Source organism: Podarcis pityusensis (genome assembly GCF_964106645.2).
Source record: "Podarcis pityusensis genome assembly, chromosome: 4".
Lineage (NCBI taxonomy): Eukaryota > Metazoa > Chordata > Lepidosauria > Squamata > Lacertidae > Podarcis > Podarcis pityusensis.
This window is the reverse complement of record NC_138027.1, coordinates 27,274,312-27,292,378: the sequence shown is the minus strand read 5'-3', so window position 1 is coordinate 27,292,378 and position 18,067 is coordinate 27,274,312. Positions and strand designations below refer to the sequence as shown.

Sequence of the window (18,067 nt, the reverse complement as noted above, 5' to 3'; positions counted from 1 at the left end):
CTTTGTTGGCACAACCAAGAATGATGGTCAGTAGAAGGAATAAAGAAATAGTAAGTTTTTAAAAATATTAAAAATTGGCAGGTGTCGGGGGGTGGGGGCATAAAAAACTGCTGGGGGTTGGATATGGCCTGTGGATCAGCCACTCCAGCCAAGGACATACTCCTATGTTCTATTTTTTAATTGGAATCATATGCTTAGGTAATAGAAAGGCTCATTATTCAGCATTTTCACACTGTCAATTTCTCCACAACTAAACATGAAGCTTAGTCTTTGAGATTTTAAAAATAGTTCCATAAGAAATATTTTTGCTTCTAGTTTCAAGAGGAGTAGCTTTTTAGTCTGTTACAGCAAAAAGAGCGTAAGTCTTGTGACAACTTGTTTCCAGACGTACAAAGAAGATCCACAGTTCAGCAGCCAATTATTTCTTGCTTTCTTATGTTCCCCATCTGTAGCATTTAAATATTCTCAACTTTTGCCCAGGTATTTTACTAAGAAACCCTAGAAGATACTTGGCTAGCATTTAATTTTGCCCATATGCTAATAAAACAAAGTTAAATGCAAATACCTATTTCCCAACATGTACATTTATGAAGAAGTAATTGCTTATTAATGTGCTTTATAATACTCTTGTGAGATAGTGCATGCAGTAAAGGGAACAGAGTGTTTACAGTTACTTAACATTGGATAAAAGCTCATTTGTGATCAAAGAGTCTAATCTCATTTTATATACATGTAAACACAGCGACATTTAATGTTTAACATAAATATTTTACTTCTCCAGAGCATTTTACAAACACCAACCATTTAGTAAACAAATTTAGAAAGATCACAAAACTGAATTCTTACTTCTTGACAAGTGGAATACTAAGTGCCCAGCCAGCAGCAAAATCTGGAAATTTAAAAATTGTAGGGTTTTCTGCAAATGCATAATGGTGAATAATTGTAGACTCATCGTCATGTAACGCTTTTCCTAAAAAATATTCCTGTGGAAGAAAATAATAGAATCATAGAACCGTAGAGTTGGAAGGGACCCCAAGGGTCTAGTCCAAACACCTGCAATGCAGAACTCTCAATAAAAGTATCCATGACAGATGGCCATCCAACCTCTGCTTAAAAACCTCAAACAAAGGAAAGCCCCCCACCTTCTGAGTCTGTTCCACTGTCGAACAGCTCTTACCATCAGAAAGTTCTTCCTGATGTTTAATTGGAATCTCCTTTCTTGTAGCTTACATCTGTTGGTTCAGGTCAGGAAAAAACAAGCTTGTTCCATCTTCCATCTTCCATGTGACAAGACTTTTAGATAGCTATCATACCTCCTCTTGGTCTCCTCTTTTCCAGGCTGTACATACCCTCAACCATTCCTCATAAGGCTTGGTTTCCAGACCCTTGATCACCCTGATTGCCCTCCTCTGCACACGTTCCAGCTTGTCAACAGCCTTCTTAAATTGTGGTGCCCAGAACTGGACACAGTTCTCCAGGTATGGTCTGACCAAGGTAGAATAGAGTGGTACTATTACTTCCCTTGACCTGGACACTACTGTAGATGCAGCCTACAATAGTAATAACTTTTTTTACTGCTTCATCACACTGTTGACTCATGTTAAGTTTGTGGTCTACCAAGACCCCCTAAATCATTTTCGCAAGCCTGCTGTCCCCTATCTTAGATTTGTGCAGCTGATTATTCCTGCCTCAGTGTAGAACCTTACATTTGTCCCTAATGATATTCATTTTTTTAGAGACACTGTTGAGTATCTAGTGCATACTTTTTACAAAGCTGTGTGGTCAAATGTAAGGCGAGATAAACTTTTCATTTCCTTCAAAAATCCCCAGTATGGAATGCTGCATGCCCTTTTTGATGATACATCACTGACACTTTTGTCTATCAGTGTTATGCAGCTTCCACGTGAATTGAGAAATATATACCAGCAGACAATACTTTGATAGGCAAACTACTCCTCATATAAATAGAGGTATTTCACTCATTGTTGATATATGCCATTTACTGTTTTATATTTGTAGGTGGAACAGATTCAGGTAGGTAGCTGTGTTGGTCTGACGCAGTTGCAATACACACACACACACACACACACACACGTCTGACAGCACCATTTACCTTAGTGAATCAAGAAAAGGTTAGTCTATATGAAACTTTCCTCCCCATACCACTCAAGCAGTGGTAAAAAGTTTTATTCATTGGCCCAGGAAGTGATAGGTCATTAGCCAATAAATCACGAGATACTGAATCTTAATCGTACACTACAATTTCTATTCACCAACTTGTCAACTAAGCAACATGAGTAAGTGTACACTAATCTGCTGCTTGTTCATATAATTAACAGTTGTTAGCTGCAATTAATGGAAGAACCTTTCCGTGACCAAATGTGGTAATTACTTTATCTTAGCCACACACTGGAAACCATTTAGAAACAATACCACAATATTTTGTGAATGCAAGAAGAGTGGTAAAGTATAATAGAGGGAGCAATTTTTTTTGCCACCGTTTTCAAGGTTCATTTATGTCTAGAGGCTTGATGATGTATTTAAATCATTCTGTACATTTAGATTAGGCAACCTTTGTAGAAGCTGGACTGATTCTTCAGCAAGGCTTGTTCAATACTGCTTAAAAGTTTTGGTCTTTATAATGCTTTCTACCAATTTCCCCCAAATTGATTTAGGCTACTAGTATGTAATTTTCTAGATGGCCACTTACTGTGAATACCTCTATTTTATAAAACTGGTTGCTAATACCACTGCTATTCAAACACAGTACATGGGTAGTTTTGTTCTTGGACATCTCTAAGGTTTGATCTTGAGCACAGTGATAAGTAGAGGAATAAGATTCTTAGGATGTCAGTACCAAAATGTGTAATGCAATGTAGTCTCTTTGACCTACATTCATCAATTACCTTCAGTTCCCACTGCAGTATAACTTTTAGTTATTAAGTGCTCCTATCAGAAGTGGGAATTTCTTTATTCATTAAAGCTTTCTTTATTCTTAGAGCATTATATAAAAGCAAATTAACCAACATCTGTATTTCTAAGATAGTAATCTAAATTTCCCATTTTTACCTCAAAATGCAAGTAGTCAATGAATTTAACTTCACCTTAGACTTGTCATAGCCTTCAAGTATTTTCAGTAGCTTTACAAGATGTATTCTTGTATCTTCTTCACAGAAGAAAAACCATGAAGAATTTCTGCTGTATGTAACAGAAAAACTGACAAAATAAGATTAGATTATTGAGATTATTGAGAAGACTGGGAAAGACTTAACAGTGTGACCCTAGACACATCTACTCCAAAGTAGTTCAATGAGACTTACTCCCAGGTAAGTATGCTAATAATATTTGCCTTGTATCTTAAATGCAAAAATAAAGAACATTTAAAGAGTCATGTGAATTGATTTTCATCAGCAATATAGTGATGGCTACCTCAGGCAACAAAAAGCAGTGCCCTGCTCAGACATAACAGGAAACCGGACAGGTGTGCAGCCTCCCTTACCTGTCAAAACTCACCATAACCAGCAATCATCTGATCAGTTGTTACAGCAAGCGCCTTTGAAGTCTTTTACAGGTGTAGCTGTGCCTTCAAAGGGACAAGGCTATGCTTGCTGTCAGCACCAATCACCTGACTGGCCCTGACAGTGAGCCCCTGTGACTGCACTGCAGAGATCCCGGGGATGAACAACTTACTGCAACCAATCCCACTGGGGTTCGCTGTCAGGCAGCCTATCATGCAAAAACAACAACTGTGAGCTCACTCAATTCTTCCTTTGTAACCACATCCTTATTTGGGAGGGGGAGAATGGTTTTGCAGGTCAAATTGGGACCTGTGTGGGCCAAGTTAGGCACATGAGCTAGAGATTCCTCAGTACTGCATTACATGAACAGCAAACCTCAAGCTTGCACACTTGTCCCTTTCACACACAGGAGGAAAGGAATGTTGGTTTTTTGTTTTTAAATCACTCGTCAAATCTGTCTTTTGCCCTTTAGTTTCTTCCTTCAATTTTTGGACTGTTTCATATGATGCCCTCCCAATTATTGTTCTGATTATTTTTAATGTGCAATTGTAAAGAGCTTTGGGTAGCTGATGTGAACTGGAAAAACCATTATAAATAAAGGGGAAAGGCATATCCTAGGTGCCCCACAGATGACTTCTAACCCCTTTATACTGGCTCCAAGAGCCCTATGTTTTTCCACATCCACTCACAGTAAATATCTGCAAAACATCACACACTTCCGATACCCACTTCTTCCATCAAGCTTCTTGAACCTTTATGGCCTTGCCTTTATCTCACTATTGGTTATAAATCAAAGTCCTCTTCCAAAGAAAAGGCCTTCAGTTGAGTATTGCAGATATGATGTGCATAGGAAGATGGACGTGTGGGGAGAGCATGCCCAAAGGCAAGGAGCAGTAGAAGGAATGTGTGCAGACAGGAGAGAACAAAAAAATGGAAATCTTTAGCTCAAAACAAATATTGGTGGTGGGTGAGCTACTCCTTTCTGCCACATTTTCGCTGCAAATGGTTTTGGTTCTACCAGACAAAAACCATTTGAACTGGCCTGAACTGCTGCCTCACAAATTATACCCCAGTATCACACTTACTCGTGCATTAAGGGTAGAATGGTCCATGCACCTTCATGCTTGTCCATCTGATGAATAAGCAGAACTGTGGGCATCTCCTTTAAGAAAAGGGTAAACATTTTTATAACTTTCATGTTAATAAAACATTAGTACTGTACATTGTTTTAAACATTTTGGTTTCAGCTTTTCCTGTAAAACGTGTTCACTACAATTTCCCATTTCCGCTGTACTCTTTTTAACAAAACAATTCTCTACTGCTCTGTGTTTTAATATTTATTTTTACTTTAATTATGTTTATAACTGGCTTAATTTTATTTTATCTGCTCTTATCTGATTTTTATAGGATTTAATTGTGATATTCTAACATTGCTTGCTATAAATATTTGTTAAATGGGAGAAAACACTGGCCAATACATGAGCTAGTTTAGAAGTTACAAACTCAGCTTAATCTATCATTCTTTATTAAACAGAGAACAAGGTTGGGCCATGCACTCCCCTCACATTTCCCCATGCAGTGCCTTGGATACTGGTTTATTTGAATCAGTGTTTCCCATTATACCCAAACTGGCATATTTTAGCATAAATCAAGGTTTAGTAATCAGGACACCTTGAGTTTAAGCCACAGTTCAAATGTAATAGGAACTATGGTAAGCTAAGCAGTATACAAGTGCTGAAGCTGGCATGCAATGGGCAAGACAAAAGTGTGGTTCCAATGGTCTTTCCTGGTGCAATAAACTATGGTTCATTGACCTGAACTTGCTACCTCTGAATTAGTCTGCCATAGAATGCTAAGGAACAAACATAGGGCAAATTTATGTCGGCTCCTTGCACTTTTATAATAAATCTCGGGATATCTGAATTTAATATATTCAACACTGAAGAAGAAGAAATAAGTATCAGATACCTTGTACAGTTTTGGTTGTTTTTTTTGACTACTCTGGGATTCTGTTTGAATGACAGTAAGTCAAGTATGCATAATTCTTTCAACAACTGGGCATTTATTGCAACTATTTTACTTCCTTAGCAGTCCTACCATAAACATTTTTGTCTCTCTCCTAAAATGCCAGCTATTTCTATCACCAAATGCAGGCTTTCTACCAGGATGAATGAAGGGGGTAAATCTATTTATAGCTGAGGAAGCTTGCAAGTTAGGTTCCATGTCAAACATTTCCCTTCAAGTAGAAGAAGATGGGCTTCTTATCTCAGCAGCCTTTTAAGAAAGGAAAAATGGAGAGCTGCCTGAGCAACCTTCAACAAATGCTTTGATATTCTTTGAGAATAGCTGGCTGGATTTTGGTCTTTAAAAAAACAATTTCAAGTATACTTGCAAGCTTCATTTACACACTCGGGCCTCAGAATGTTGCCTTTCAATTTTGCCATTATAACTGCTAAGAATATATATTCTGCAACTTTCTCTGTTGTTTTAGCACATCAAGATTACCCCTCTTCACCATACTTTGTTATTCTGTAATAAACCCAATCATTTTACCTACACTTCTTCCTAAAAATTACATACAGTTTCCCAATACTCACTGGATTAAACAAGCATCAAACTTGCATAGCTTCAGTTAGAAGAACTGCTTCATGTGCCTTTAGATAACGGCCCTTTTGAAAATTTTATTCCTACTCATGGACTGCACTCTGCCAGGCAGCAATCAAGTAGACCAGGCAGCAATCAAGCAGTTGCCTTTCTTGCCCATCTAATTCTATATCAGGGCCAGAATTAAAAGGCTATACAAGTTACCCCCTGAGAATAAGATTTTTTTGAAGGGCTTCTCAAAGTGCCGACCCTCATGCTGCAAGGCAAGCACCACTCTGAAGAATTGGGGTGGGGAAAGCAATTCTCATCTATTTTAGGCTACAATGGCAATGGCAATAATCAATATGAATGCTCAGTGAGTATCTTTTGATCATTGTGGATTCTTAAGAGTGCATATTCTCATATTTATTGTGGGACTAGATCCAAACTTAAGTCATGCTTGGAGAAGAGCCATTAAAATCTATACAATTTGCAGTGGGTCTCTTTTAAACATGGCCAAGTTTGGATCCAACCCAAAATAAATAAGGTAACACAAACAATGATGATCTGAATCAAACCCATGTATCTGGGATAATTTTACAATTATCACTCTAGTAGTTTTACTTTAAAATTATTTATAGGTAACCCTTTAATTGGCAATGAACATTATAACTTGCACAGTACTCTTATTTTCTGATATTATCATTTAATATCACAAGTTTATTTTTTTTCAATTTTGCATGCTTTTATCACCATTTAAAGACCACAATTATACTAATGTTGCATTATTTATTCATGACCAGTACTAAGCAAGATAATAGCACCCTTGCAATTTTCACATGAATGGAACAATCTGTTGTCATAATTTAAAATTCTGAAGTTTATTAGATATTTCATATCAGGTTTTACAAGTGAAGTGCAGCTTTATAATATGAAAATCTTCCATGTGTTCAAAATACAAGGTTGTCAACTGCATGCTATTTTTGTAGAGACAGAATTCCATTAGAACATAATTCTAGTAATGGACTTTATATTCAAAACAGCATAAATAGAAATGCATTTAGTCCTACCGCTATACTCAAAATTTAAATGAACAGCATAATTGCAGGCATGCTGCCAAATTGTCTGTACAGCCTGCAGCAAACAGCAAGTAATAAGTGGAATTTATAGCAACCTAATCATTTTATACTCTCGGTCACTGGCTTTAATCCAATGATAGTCTTAGCATCCCAAAGGAGCCCAAGAGAATTAGCCCAAGCTCCAAAAAGCAAAATGAGTTTCATAAGCCTTAAGCAACTAATTCACATGGATCTCTTAGGTAATTTAACAATTTTATTATCTTGATGACTTAGATGTTTTCCACACAGAAAAATCAAAAAGCAAAAGCTTTGAAGTCACAAATATTAAGGAAATTAAAGTCCATTTACAAATTTCACATAAATGCCTATTTCCTTCCCATTTCCATTTATCCCTAAATAAAAAAGTCTCCTATGTATTTTGTCATCTGAAAGCATATTCAACCAATTTTTTGAAATACCAAGTAGAACAACTTTCTAAGCCACAGTATTTGGATATGCATGATAAACCGCCATTTTGAAAGAATAGTAAGCTAGAGTTACTACAGTCCTAAAGCTATGAGTAGCTTCCATAGCACACCGAATATTGAATGTCACTATAACTACAATGGTCCCACTGAAAGGGCAGTGGGGCAAATCCATCCTGATACATTATTATATTCTAATATAATACACTATACTTAGCATTTAGGATTGTGTTGTGTCAATGTAGAGGCTCCATTATGGCCAATATATCTTTGAGGTACTACACAGATGGAACATCTTACATTCCAGAACTCCTCCTATACTCATCAGTTGGTAATTCTGAACCATATGGCAGGTGTTTGTTTTTTTGAAAAAACAATTCCACTACACAGTTTCTGACAATGGTCGCTATGATTTGCAATTCAGCAGCAAGCCCCATCCTATATAAAAATGCATTATCATGATGCCACAGATCATGACAGTGCAGACAACAGCCATGTTTGAATGATTTTTCATAACTTCATAAACCATGCTTTATGAAGCTGTTGATGAATGCTGTGGCTGTAGGCTCTTTCTTCTCTTCCGTCCATCCCTTGTTTCTTGCCAGCATGGAGATCTTGGTTACCACTGAACAATTGTTTATTAATCTCTTTCCATAAGGCACCCCAAAGTGATTTACAATATATATAAAAGTTACATATATAAAAAGTTAAAATGCAATAACAACTATAAAACATTTTAAAAAAGCAGAACATACCTAACATCCATTCAAATCCAAGCCCAATACAAACTGGGATAAAAAATTTAAAAGGATTGTTGATAGGGAGACACCTTTAGCAGATGCTGAAAAGACAATAAAGAAGGCCCCAGTCTGATTTGTAATGGGAGGGAGTTCCAAAAGGGAAGTGCTGCCACACAAAAAGTCCAATTCTGAAATTGTGAAGAATGGACCTCCTGATAGGATGGTCCCATCACTGAGTCCAAGCACTGGTCCAAGGCTTGCATGGTCTCTCCCAATTCAGATGTTACAGAGAACTAGAGCTACTGATGACACCTTGGCCCAAATTTCCTAATAACCGCTCCCATGTAGATGTTAACGTTGCATCAGGGAGAGGATGGTGCTCTGGAGCACCACACAGCACAACTGTCAGGGATGCAAGATATAATCACCCCATTCTATTCTCTGCAACTGATGCTGAAGACAGGACCAAAAATACTGGAAAACAGTGCCTCCAATATCATCAGGGTGACCAAAAGCAATTCAGCCCCATAACCAGGCCAGAACCGCAACTGCAGTGGGTCAAGAGAACTGGTTTTGTCCAAGATTATTTGCAACTATTACACCGCAATCATCTTAATCACCCAGAAGGGGGAATTTATGACACGTGGTAGTTGTCACAAAACAATGGTTCCATGGTGGATGTTTTCAGGAGTGGTTGATTCACCTCCTCTTTGTAAGTGGCCAGAACCAGGATGCATACTGATTACATCCTGGACCCATTCAGTTATACGCACTCAGCAAGCTTTAATTAGCCAAGAGGAACAGGTGTTGACGGAACACATGGTTGGCTGCATGATTTATTTATAAAAGTATACAGTATGTATATTGCAGTTTCATGAACTATATCAAAGAGTCTACAACAATTAGGGCTGCCATATTTCAAGAAGTAAAAATCCTGGCACAAAAGCAACCCTAACAACAATCAAAGTATAATAAGAACAGCACAAAAATTAAATTGTTGCTAGCACTTTGTCCACTGCATAAACAGTTTGTGGAGGTGAAGGTTGCTGTAAATGGGGCCCTGGAAGGCACAATCCTTTGGAATCTTGTACAAGCGATTTATTTAAGTGTGCCTTATTCATTTCATCTGAATAAAAGATGTTTTCTTTTATTAAAGTGGTTTGTTTCAGAATAATGCGTCACATTTTTCTTCTCCACTAAACTATTCTGTGTATGCCAATTAACATCTCCAAATGCTAGTAGGAAGCAGAATGTCTTATTAACACTACTTCATATCAAAATAAATGCGTACATGCAGCAGTAAAAAATGAATGTAGAAAAATTAACAATCCACTAGCAAGACAGATGGAAACTACATATCCTGTAATTATGTTTTGGCAAGCATAACAAACCAGCATTGGAAAGCTCATTAGGACAGGTAATAAAATCTAATTCAAACAGAACATTCACCTATAACACCAGTTACAGTATGACTCTGTAATTTGACTGCCCTCTGAACAATTTTTAATGGTTGCTATCAGTTATTTCCTTTTTCTTTGCTTGCTTCATTTATATCCTGCCCTTCCTCTAAGGACTGCCTGCACTGGATCTTTACGAGGATCAGTCTCATGGGCCAAATTTGACAGAAAGGTGGGGTAACTCACCTGTCAATCAAATGCTATTATGACATCACATTTATCAAAGTCCTCTATGCAGGGCTTCCAACGTGACTGCCAGATGCTTGGCTTTGAGATACTGAGTTGCGCATGTCATTATTATTTTGGCATTGTATATATTATTTAAATTTTCATGTAATAGGTGTTGAAATGCTGTCCATTTTTGTTAATTAGTTTTTGTAAACCACATACAGAGTTGTTTAGTTTGTGATTTATCTCACTGCATTCCTTGGGCATGGTATTGAACTTCGCAAAGGAGATGCTTGAGAACCTGCAATGGCTTCAAAGCCCCTTTGCTGTTTGCAAAGGGCTTTAAGCAAGCCCCCCCACTCCTGTATGAACCTCCAGAGTCTCACATGACAGCAGTGGGGTCATGTAAATGTCCTTTGCAAAAGTACTTTGTAAGTATGAAATCTGCTGTCCTTTTATTGCTGTCCTTTTGGTGTCTGTTGATGTGTTATTTGATATTGATTTAAACCCAACTTGGGACCTGATTGGTTGAATGGAGTTATATAAAGGCAATATATAAACTATTTAAATGTTTTCATTAAAAGAAACACAATGCCAAATTTATGTTGAGCATCTCAAGTGAATGCCATTCAGCCCTAGTGAATGCTAGCCAACCAATGCCAGAAACTCTATATCCCTGCATAGCTGCAATGATGCTACAATACGAGGAACCCAGAGTTTGTGCTGAATCCTGAAGAGGAAAAAAATTAAGAAACAAAGGTCTCTTATACAGTTAACTGGGCTGAGCCCACATAGAACTAGATGCACATTTTTAGCAGCTGAAAGGATTAAAAGATCGTACAACCCAAGTTTTCCCAAGTACAGCTAGGGAAAAAATGGATACTGCATGGAATAGTGTCAGGTTGCCAGGCAAGGCTTATCGTCCCCCTCTCTGTAGATAACAGCATGAAGAAAAAGTAGTCATTTGCAGCAAGAGAGAGGTTTATTGAACACAGCACAAACATTCAGCATCCATTCTCACCGTGTAGGTGCTCCCAATTGAGTTCCTCCCACTTACCTCTAGTTACTTCCATCTCCTCGCCACATAATCCCTCACCACTGAGCCTTCTGAGAGGCTACCATATCCAGACGTCTGGCTCTAGGGCTCATGGGCTGCACACTTTCTAGTGAGGGAGATTCAACCCGCTCTCTCTCTTCCCGTTCCTCTCCCCTTGGTTGCTCTTCTCCCAGCTCAGCCCAAATGTCCGTTTCCAAACTGTGTCCTTCCACAAACCATTGCTCTAGGTCGATACTATCCTCCTGCTCCAGAGGAGCTTCAGGATCAGGCCCTTGCGCAGAGGGAGAGCGGGGCTCCCACCATTCTTCCTCAGAGCAATACCTTTCAGTCTGGTTCCTGACAAATAGGCAATGTAATGTCGAATTGCCATATTTATCCAGTTAAGGTTTTGTCCCAATAGCCCCTGCTGTCTTAATGCAGTCTTAATCAACTGCCCTGAGACCTCTGGGTATAGGGGGGGTATATAAATTCAATAAATAATAATAATAATAATAATAATAATAATGCAGCCTAATCCTGCTATATGGCTAGGTTCGTACAACAGTGAGTATATCAGATTAGGACCAGGAAGACCCAGGATGAAAGCCAGTCAGCTACACGGTTCACTGGATGACCTTGGATCAGTTAATATCTTCTGGCCCAAACTTGCTTAGTGTTGTTGCTAAAATAAAATTGGGGCAAAGTGGTGGAGAACTGTTTATCTATACCACTCTGAGCTCCATCAAAGAAAAAGGGGGAGTGTAATAAATAATAAATATTTAATTAGCCATAGAATACAAGAGAAACAAAACAGTTCAGGGTTAAAAGTCGCAGGATCAGGTTCTATTGTCATAACCATCACTTGAGGTGGTGGTGGTGAGAATAATCTGCATAAAAGTTGTGCAGCAAAAAAATACACATACATTTAAAACTGTGCATAGTACTGACCTCTAGCGGTACCCTACCTGTCTAAGTAAAGTTTTAATTAATTTAGGAGAACGGTGAACCTGACATTATAGCTATCACCCTTTCTTTAGACTAATTGGTGGGCAATCTGTTAAATTCTGACTCCAAAAGGAACATTCTCTTCCATGCCGAGCATGCCCAAACCTGTTTTGCAAAACCTGGGCATGAACAGCACCACCTCAGATGAGTTAGTAGCATCAGTAGCCACCATCAGGCAAGCCAGAAATGTTTCAGTCCCATAATGTCTGCTTACCACAGCCTTCTGCAACCTGACCAAAAATGTATATTTTAGGAGCTTGTAGCTAATAAATCTTGTGTGTAATTTTAATGATGATTAATTTGGACATAGAAAAGCTACAGATTAAAGTGTGTCAGAAATCCAATACTTCAGCCTGGAAGCATGTCCCCAGGTATTTCATATGAGGTTTCTTTAAGTGTTCTACATCATTTTACATTAAAACTCTGATCAAAAATAAACTTCATTCAGTGTTTTTTTAAAAAGTTTCTTTAAAAATCTCTACTACAATAACCTTTACCCTAACATAGTCTTTATCCGCCTGGAATTATAATTTTTAAAACATTCTGCAATGTAAACTGATGACAGAACATTCACTGAAGCAAAGAAAAATACTTCAAACAGAAGCAAAGCATTTTACATTAAAAAGGCTTTTCAAAGAATACAAAATGGGCACCTTCCCATTGCTTTTAGGCAGTATTTCTCAAATGAACCCACAATTCAGGAACAGCTAACTTTTCTGTAGGTGAGTAATGTCATCCCAATCTCCCAAATCAGGTTGGGACGGTGAAGCAAATGACAGGGAGATTCCCACCACAAGCGTTAAGTGGATTAATAAAGGTATTTTACTAGGGGTCATTCAACCCAACTGTGTTTTGGTTACTGGTGGAAGACCTCACTTGCCTCCCAAAACTTTGTACTGCTCTCACAGGTGTTCCATACACCTCCCACAAAGCAGCCCGCCCCACACTTTGAGAATTACTGGCGTACTGGGAAATAATGTAGGCGTTCAATGTGTTACACAGTAGTATTTATGAAGTCTGTGTAACAATGAATTTAACAGATGGATGCAATAAATTACTTGTTCAATACTATTTTATTGTTTTAAAATAGGTTTCCACCCACATAAAAAGCTTTTTGTTTCAATTATGTTATACTGCAATCAAGATTAAAATCTCACAGCGCTATCAGACAGTCGAACAATTTTTTCTAACTACTCAAGGAGCATGACTGTATTACTCTCAGAACATTTCACATAGCTTGGGATGCTTTGTAGCTTCCCTCCCTCCAACTCCCCACTCCCACCCCTTACAAATTTAGCATTTCCCATTTATTTTGCCCTGGTATCAAAACTCCAACGTATTTGCTTTAAGCTTCTGGCTTAAAGTGCCAGAATTTGTCAGGGCCCCTGAATAGATGCAGTATGCTATCGCCACAGCTTTCTGTTTCTTTCCCTCATCTGATGAATTGAAACAAGAGAATTTCATTTCTTTGTTTTAGCAAATGCTGTATACAATCACATCAATCCAATAGAAACATCTGGACTTTTAGCGTCTATGTTAATGCATATCCCACAGAAAATAATTCCCCATTAATTTAAAAACCAGCTGCATGCTTTTTACAGTGACAATAAAGTTGGATCGCATTCACATATGGCCTGCCTTGTGTTATACAACCCTTGATGCTCTGCCCACCCAGTGTCTTCTGTCCCTTCCTGCCTCTTCAGTAATCCAGTTCCTTCCCAATGATCCAGCCTCTCCAAAAGAATTTTTGCTTCACCCCTGCCCTCCAGTGGTTTCCTAAAGATGCTCCTGTCCCAGTAGATTAACAATGTGGTAGATACAAGCTAGGAGGTGCAAGCACAAAGCGTTTGGGCTAGAGTGGTATAGCATCCACAGGAAAGATGCTCTAGCCACTACACTCTGTGGTTGCACCTCTGAGCCTGCTTCTCTGTCTGTCTCCTGACAGCTGGATCACTGGGAAGGAATAGCGGGAAACAACAGGATCACTGAGCAGAAATACCGTGGCAAAAATGTGCTTCTTTTCTTTACTGCAACCATGGTACCATAGGAGGTGGGGTGGCAGAAAGAGACATGCAGACAGTTATGGCAAACGAATGAGTGTGTGAATTAATAGAGGGGTGGGGTATGTGAAAAGAGAGGGGAAGAATTTGGGTGGCAGTGATGTTAACTTAAGAACATCACAACTCCGTACCCCCCTACACAGACTCTCTTAAAATCACCACCACTCCACAGTGTTTCCTTTTTCTCTCTTGAGATTCTTACGAGAGAAAAACAAAGAGAAACAATATGGAGTAGCTATAGCCCACCTACCAGCAGCACATGCCTCCCAAGAAATTACCTCTGAGGAAATGCAACTCTTGACAGGAAAAAAGTTGCTAACTCCTGTCCTACAACAAAAAAAAGTATAATTCAGCAGAATGGAGCAAGCAAGTATGCAACTTTTGGTTGAAGGTGGAGCTGCTGGAGCAACTATAATAACATGTGCTCACTTGCCCACCTGCCTGCCCAGGTGATCTTTCTCCTGCTGTTGTGCAGTGCACTGGAAACATTTTATTGTTTGCTGTGGAGAGGGGCAAAATTCTACTCTATTTGTCAGTAGCCAGGGGGCGGGGTGCAGGAAGAATGAATGTGCCAGAATGCCCAGTGCAACTCAGTGCTAAACGTGGGTTTTTAATTTTCTTTGACTAAGATGATTTTGATTAAGCAGCTTTATTTCCAGGGCAGAACATTGGAAAGTGGGAGCATGTTTTATTTTTTTTAATGGAATGTAGGGACCTAACATACATAGTAATCATGCCAGATTAAGGCAACTCAACCCAGATTAAGATTGGTTGAAGCCTTGGAGCTGTATTAATTTGAGCAGCGGTGCAGCAGAACATGACCCTCTAAACAGACCGATGCATCTATGTTCTGTAAAGGAATTGAAATCTCATGTCTATAATACAAGCAGCAAGTTCCCATTTGCAGACATTTGTTACCTCCTTCCATATCTTCACAACAGCCATGTAAAATAGGTTAGGCTGGACATTGGTGACTGGACTAAAGCAGGAAGTGAGCCAAAGCAATGATGAGATAAATGCACATATTCTGAGTAATTTATGTTTTTTCAAGGTTTGGGGAGTGGTAATGTTTGTTGTTTGCTGACTGCTGTGAAACGGCATATGCTCAGGGTTTTGCTTTCTAACAAGACTTCTTTTGTGGTACTTCATTCCATGCATTCCTTTTTTTGGGGGGGCGGAAGGAGGCCTCCAACCATCTTAATCAACCCTTAGAAGCTTTATGAAATGGAATTCTGTGCCTACTTAAATAAAATGTGTGTAACATATTCCAGAACTATAACTTGATGGTTTTTTAGACAGAGGCTATCTATTCATACCTTTCCAAGAACTGCAGCTTGTTTGAAAATACTTTGTTTTAGATCATCTGCTTTCTTCAAATGAAAAGAATTCCTTTGACTCTGGATGACAAATACTATTTCTTTTAGTTCTGTGAATCAAAAATAAGTAATAATCGTTAAAGGAGGGGGGGAGACAGTGAGTTTCAAAGTTATTGCAGATAATACTTTTTAAAATTTATTCAAATAATTAGCTTGCCGAAATAAGGATCTATTGACCTTAATAAAACTTGTGGAGACAACATGAAATAAAAGCTTTCAATTTAAGGATAGCATTGTCTCATTTGTTTCTGAACCAGGCTGAAAATGTTCATTAGCTTGCCACAGAGATTTCAATTCACAAACAGTGTGGTGTGAAAAATAAGACTCGCTGTAAGTGTAAGCTGGTCACACAAATTCAATCCAATTCAAAAATTGTTTCTATATTGAGACTAAAAGCAATTACACTTTAACCTAAAGCAAACAGTTTCCATCAGTCATTTCTGCCGAAGATGCATCAAGCCCCACTGAAAACAAATCTAAATTTGTCTCATAAATGCAAAAAGAGTTCACATAACATTCTCAAAATATCTGATGCTCTACTAAGCATACATAACAGAATCTATTGCAATTTCTTACAATGACCCATCTCCTCCCTGGTTCACAGCTGCCTGGTAATCACTGGTTGTTCACATAGTTTACAAGTATGTTGAATAAAATACCTTCTAATTGAAAAGTTGTCTAGTGATATATGGTTAGCTACTCTAGCTGGTTGTTTGCTCATACTTAGTAGCAGAGATCTTAAAGTCAATGTAACTGCATACGCTATTACATACAAGTTTGTACAACTACTTATGGTATCATAAATCAACAGGCATATGTACTGGGGTGTGTATAAAACTCTATTACCTAAACATAGGATTTTCTTTGCTTAGGTGTTAGGTGTGAAACCTTTTTCTCTTTAAAAAATCTATTTGTTCCTTTTCTGAAACTTGAGTGTAAAGTACAACTCCACTTTAGTTAACCCACTCCTTTCCATAATTCCTGTAGTATTGTAATACGTTGAATTACAGATGTTCTGTAGATCTTTCCTCATTATGCTCACCACCTTATTGTAATCTTTGAAAATTTCCTAAGAACCAATGGACAAAAATACTATAGTTTGCAATACAGAAATTATAGTATTATATACTGCTTTTCAGAGCTAACTCACAAAGAAGTTTACAAAATAAAGCATAATAATACAAAAATTAAAAGTAACAAACAACAAAAAATAGCACTTTACTAAACAGTAGCATCTGTTACTGTGATGTGTTGGTCCTTCTACAATGGAAAGAAAAACACTTTCACAGCTGTAAATACAACCTTTTTTTAACTGTTAACATACATTTGTAAAATCACAAATATGAATAAAAGAGTAAGATTACTATATACTATAGGCAATTTACTTCAAATAATTTTATATATGTTAAAGAAACAGCGTATGAGCAAACATGAATCTCAACATTTATAATTCTCACACCAGAAACAGGCTTTAGAAGGCTTTCTAGGTTACCGAATTTGGTTTTAATAAAAGCTTAAATTGCCCTCAAACTGATCTTCTAATATAATATTATATTTGAAATATCTAACATAATGTTAAATTTCAAGTATCTGTGTGCCTCTTATAGAAATCAAAGGCAATCTAGTTGATGACTTAGCAATAGTCTTTTTGAAAGCTAAGGCTCTCAGCATCCCTGCCAATTAGCCATGGTGGCTGGTGCTAATGAGAGTTGCAGTCCACAACTTCTGGAGGGGACCGCGTTGGTTATTCTTGGTTATCCCATATTTGCCAAATACCACACCTGCAATGTTTATTGCATTTCTTAGTCATGATAGTGCTCATGCTTATGAACAAACCAGCCAGTGCCAAAATCCACTAAAAATAATCTTGAGATTAAAGGATGTTCCAAAAAGACTGATTAACTGGCAACTCTGTACAAATCATCTTGAGGGGCTGAATAACTAAATGGATTAATTCTAGCTTATTATCATCTTCATCATGTTTAATCAGTAATCAGCTGGCAACACTATAAGCAATGCTATAATTTTTACATGATCACATTTGTAAGAGTGGCAAATAACAGTAGACTGGAGGTGAAGTTGAGAACACCCCCCCCCCAAATAAATTAATAAAGTTTTAACTGCTGCTAGAAGAAATAGGGGAAAGAAACATGTAGGGGCTATAGTTCAGTGCTAGAGAACATGTTATACCAAAGCCCAGGTTCAGTCCCTGCTATCAGGTAGCAGGTTATGGGAAATATTGCTGCTTGAGACCATGGACAGCTGCCTCCAGTTGGAGTAGTAGACAATATTTAGTCGGATGGGTGGGTGAGTCTGTTCTTGTATAGGACAGCTAACTTCTTATATAAAAACCCACAGCTTTAGATGACTTTTAAAGGAAAACAGATGTGTGTGTGTGTGTGTGTGTGTGTATTCTATGATTAGTCACAATGGCTATATCACCATCTGAGGCACTACACCACCAGCAGCAGGACTGTATAGGCCCCCACAGATATGAGGCACCCAATATATTGCTGAACTTTGGCTCTCCACAGGCCTTCATTCAGCATTGAGCACCCAGGACAAGAGGCAATTCAAGCAA

At 38.1% G+C, this 18,067-nt stretch overlaps 1 protein-coding gene across 5 annotated transcripts in view; it reads right to left on the bottom strand.

Moving 5' to 3' along the window:
• Window positions 1–18,067, bottom strand: part of B3GLCT (beta 3-glucosyltransferase) — a 66,944-nt gene that overhangs the window by 29,684 nt on the left and 19,193 nt on the right. For all 5 annotated transcript variants that reach the window (XM_081004130.1, XM_081004133.1, XM_081004132.1 and 2 more), the window contains 4 exons: window positions 15,427–15,536; window positions 4,604–4,680; window positions 3,105–3,216; window positions 847–983 (listed from right to left, as the gene is read on the bottom strand). In XM_081004130.1, the coding sequence (XP_080860256.1) occupies window positions 847–983; window positions 3,105–3,216; window positions 4,604–4,680; window positions 15,427–15,536 (436 nt within the window). The remainder of the gene's footprint in view (window positions 1–846; window positions 984–3,104; window positions 3,217–4,603; window positions 4,681–15,426; window positions 15,537–18,067) is intronic.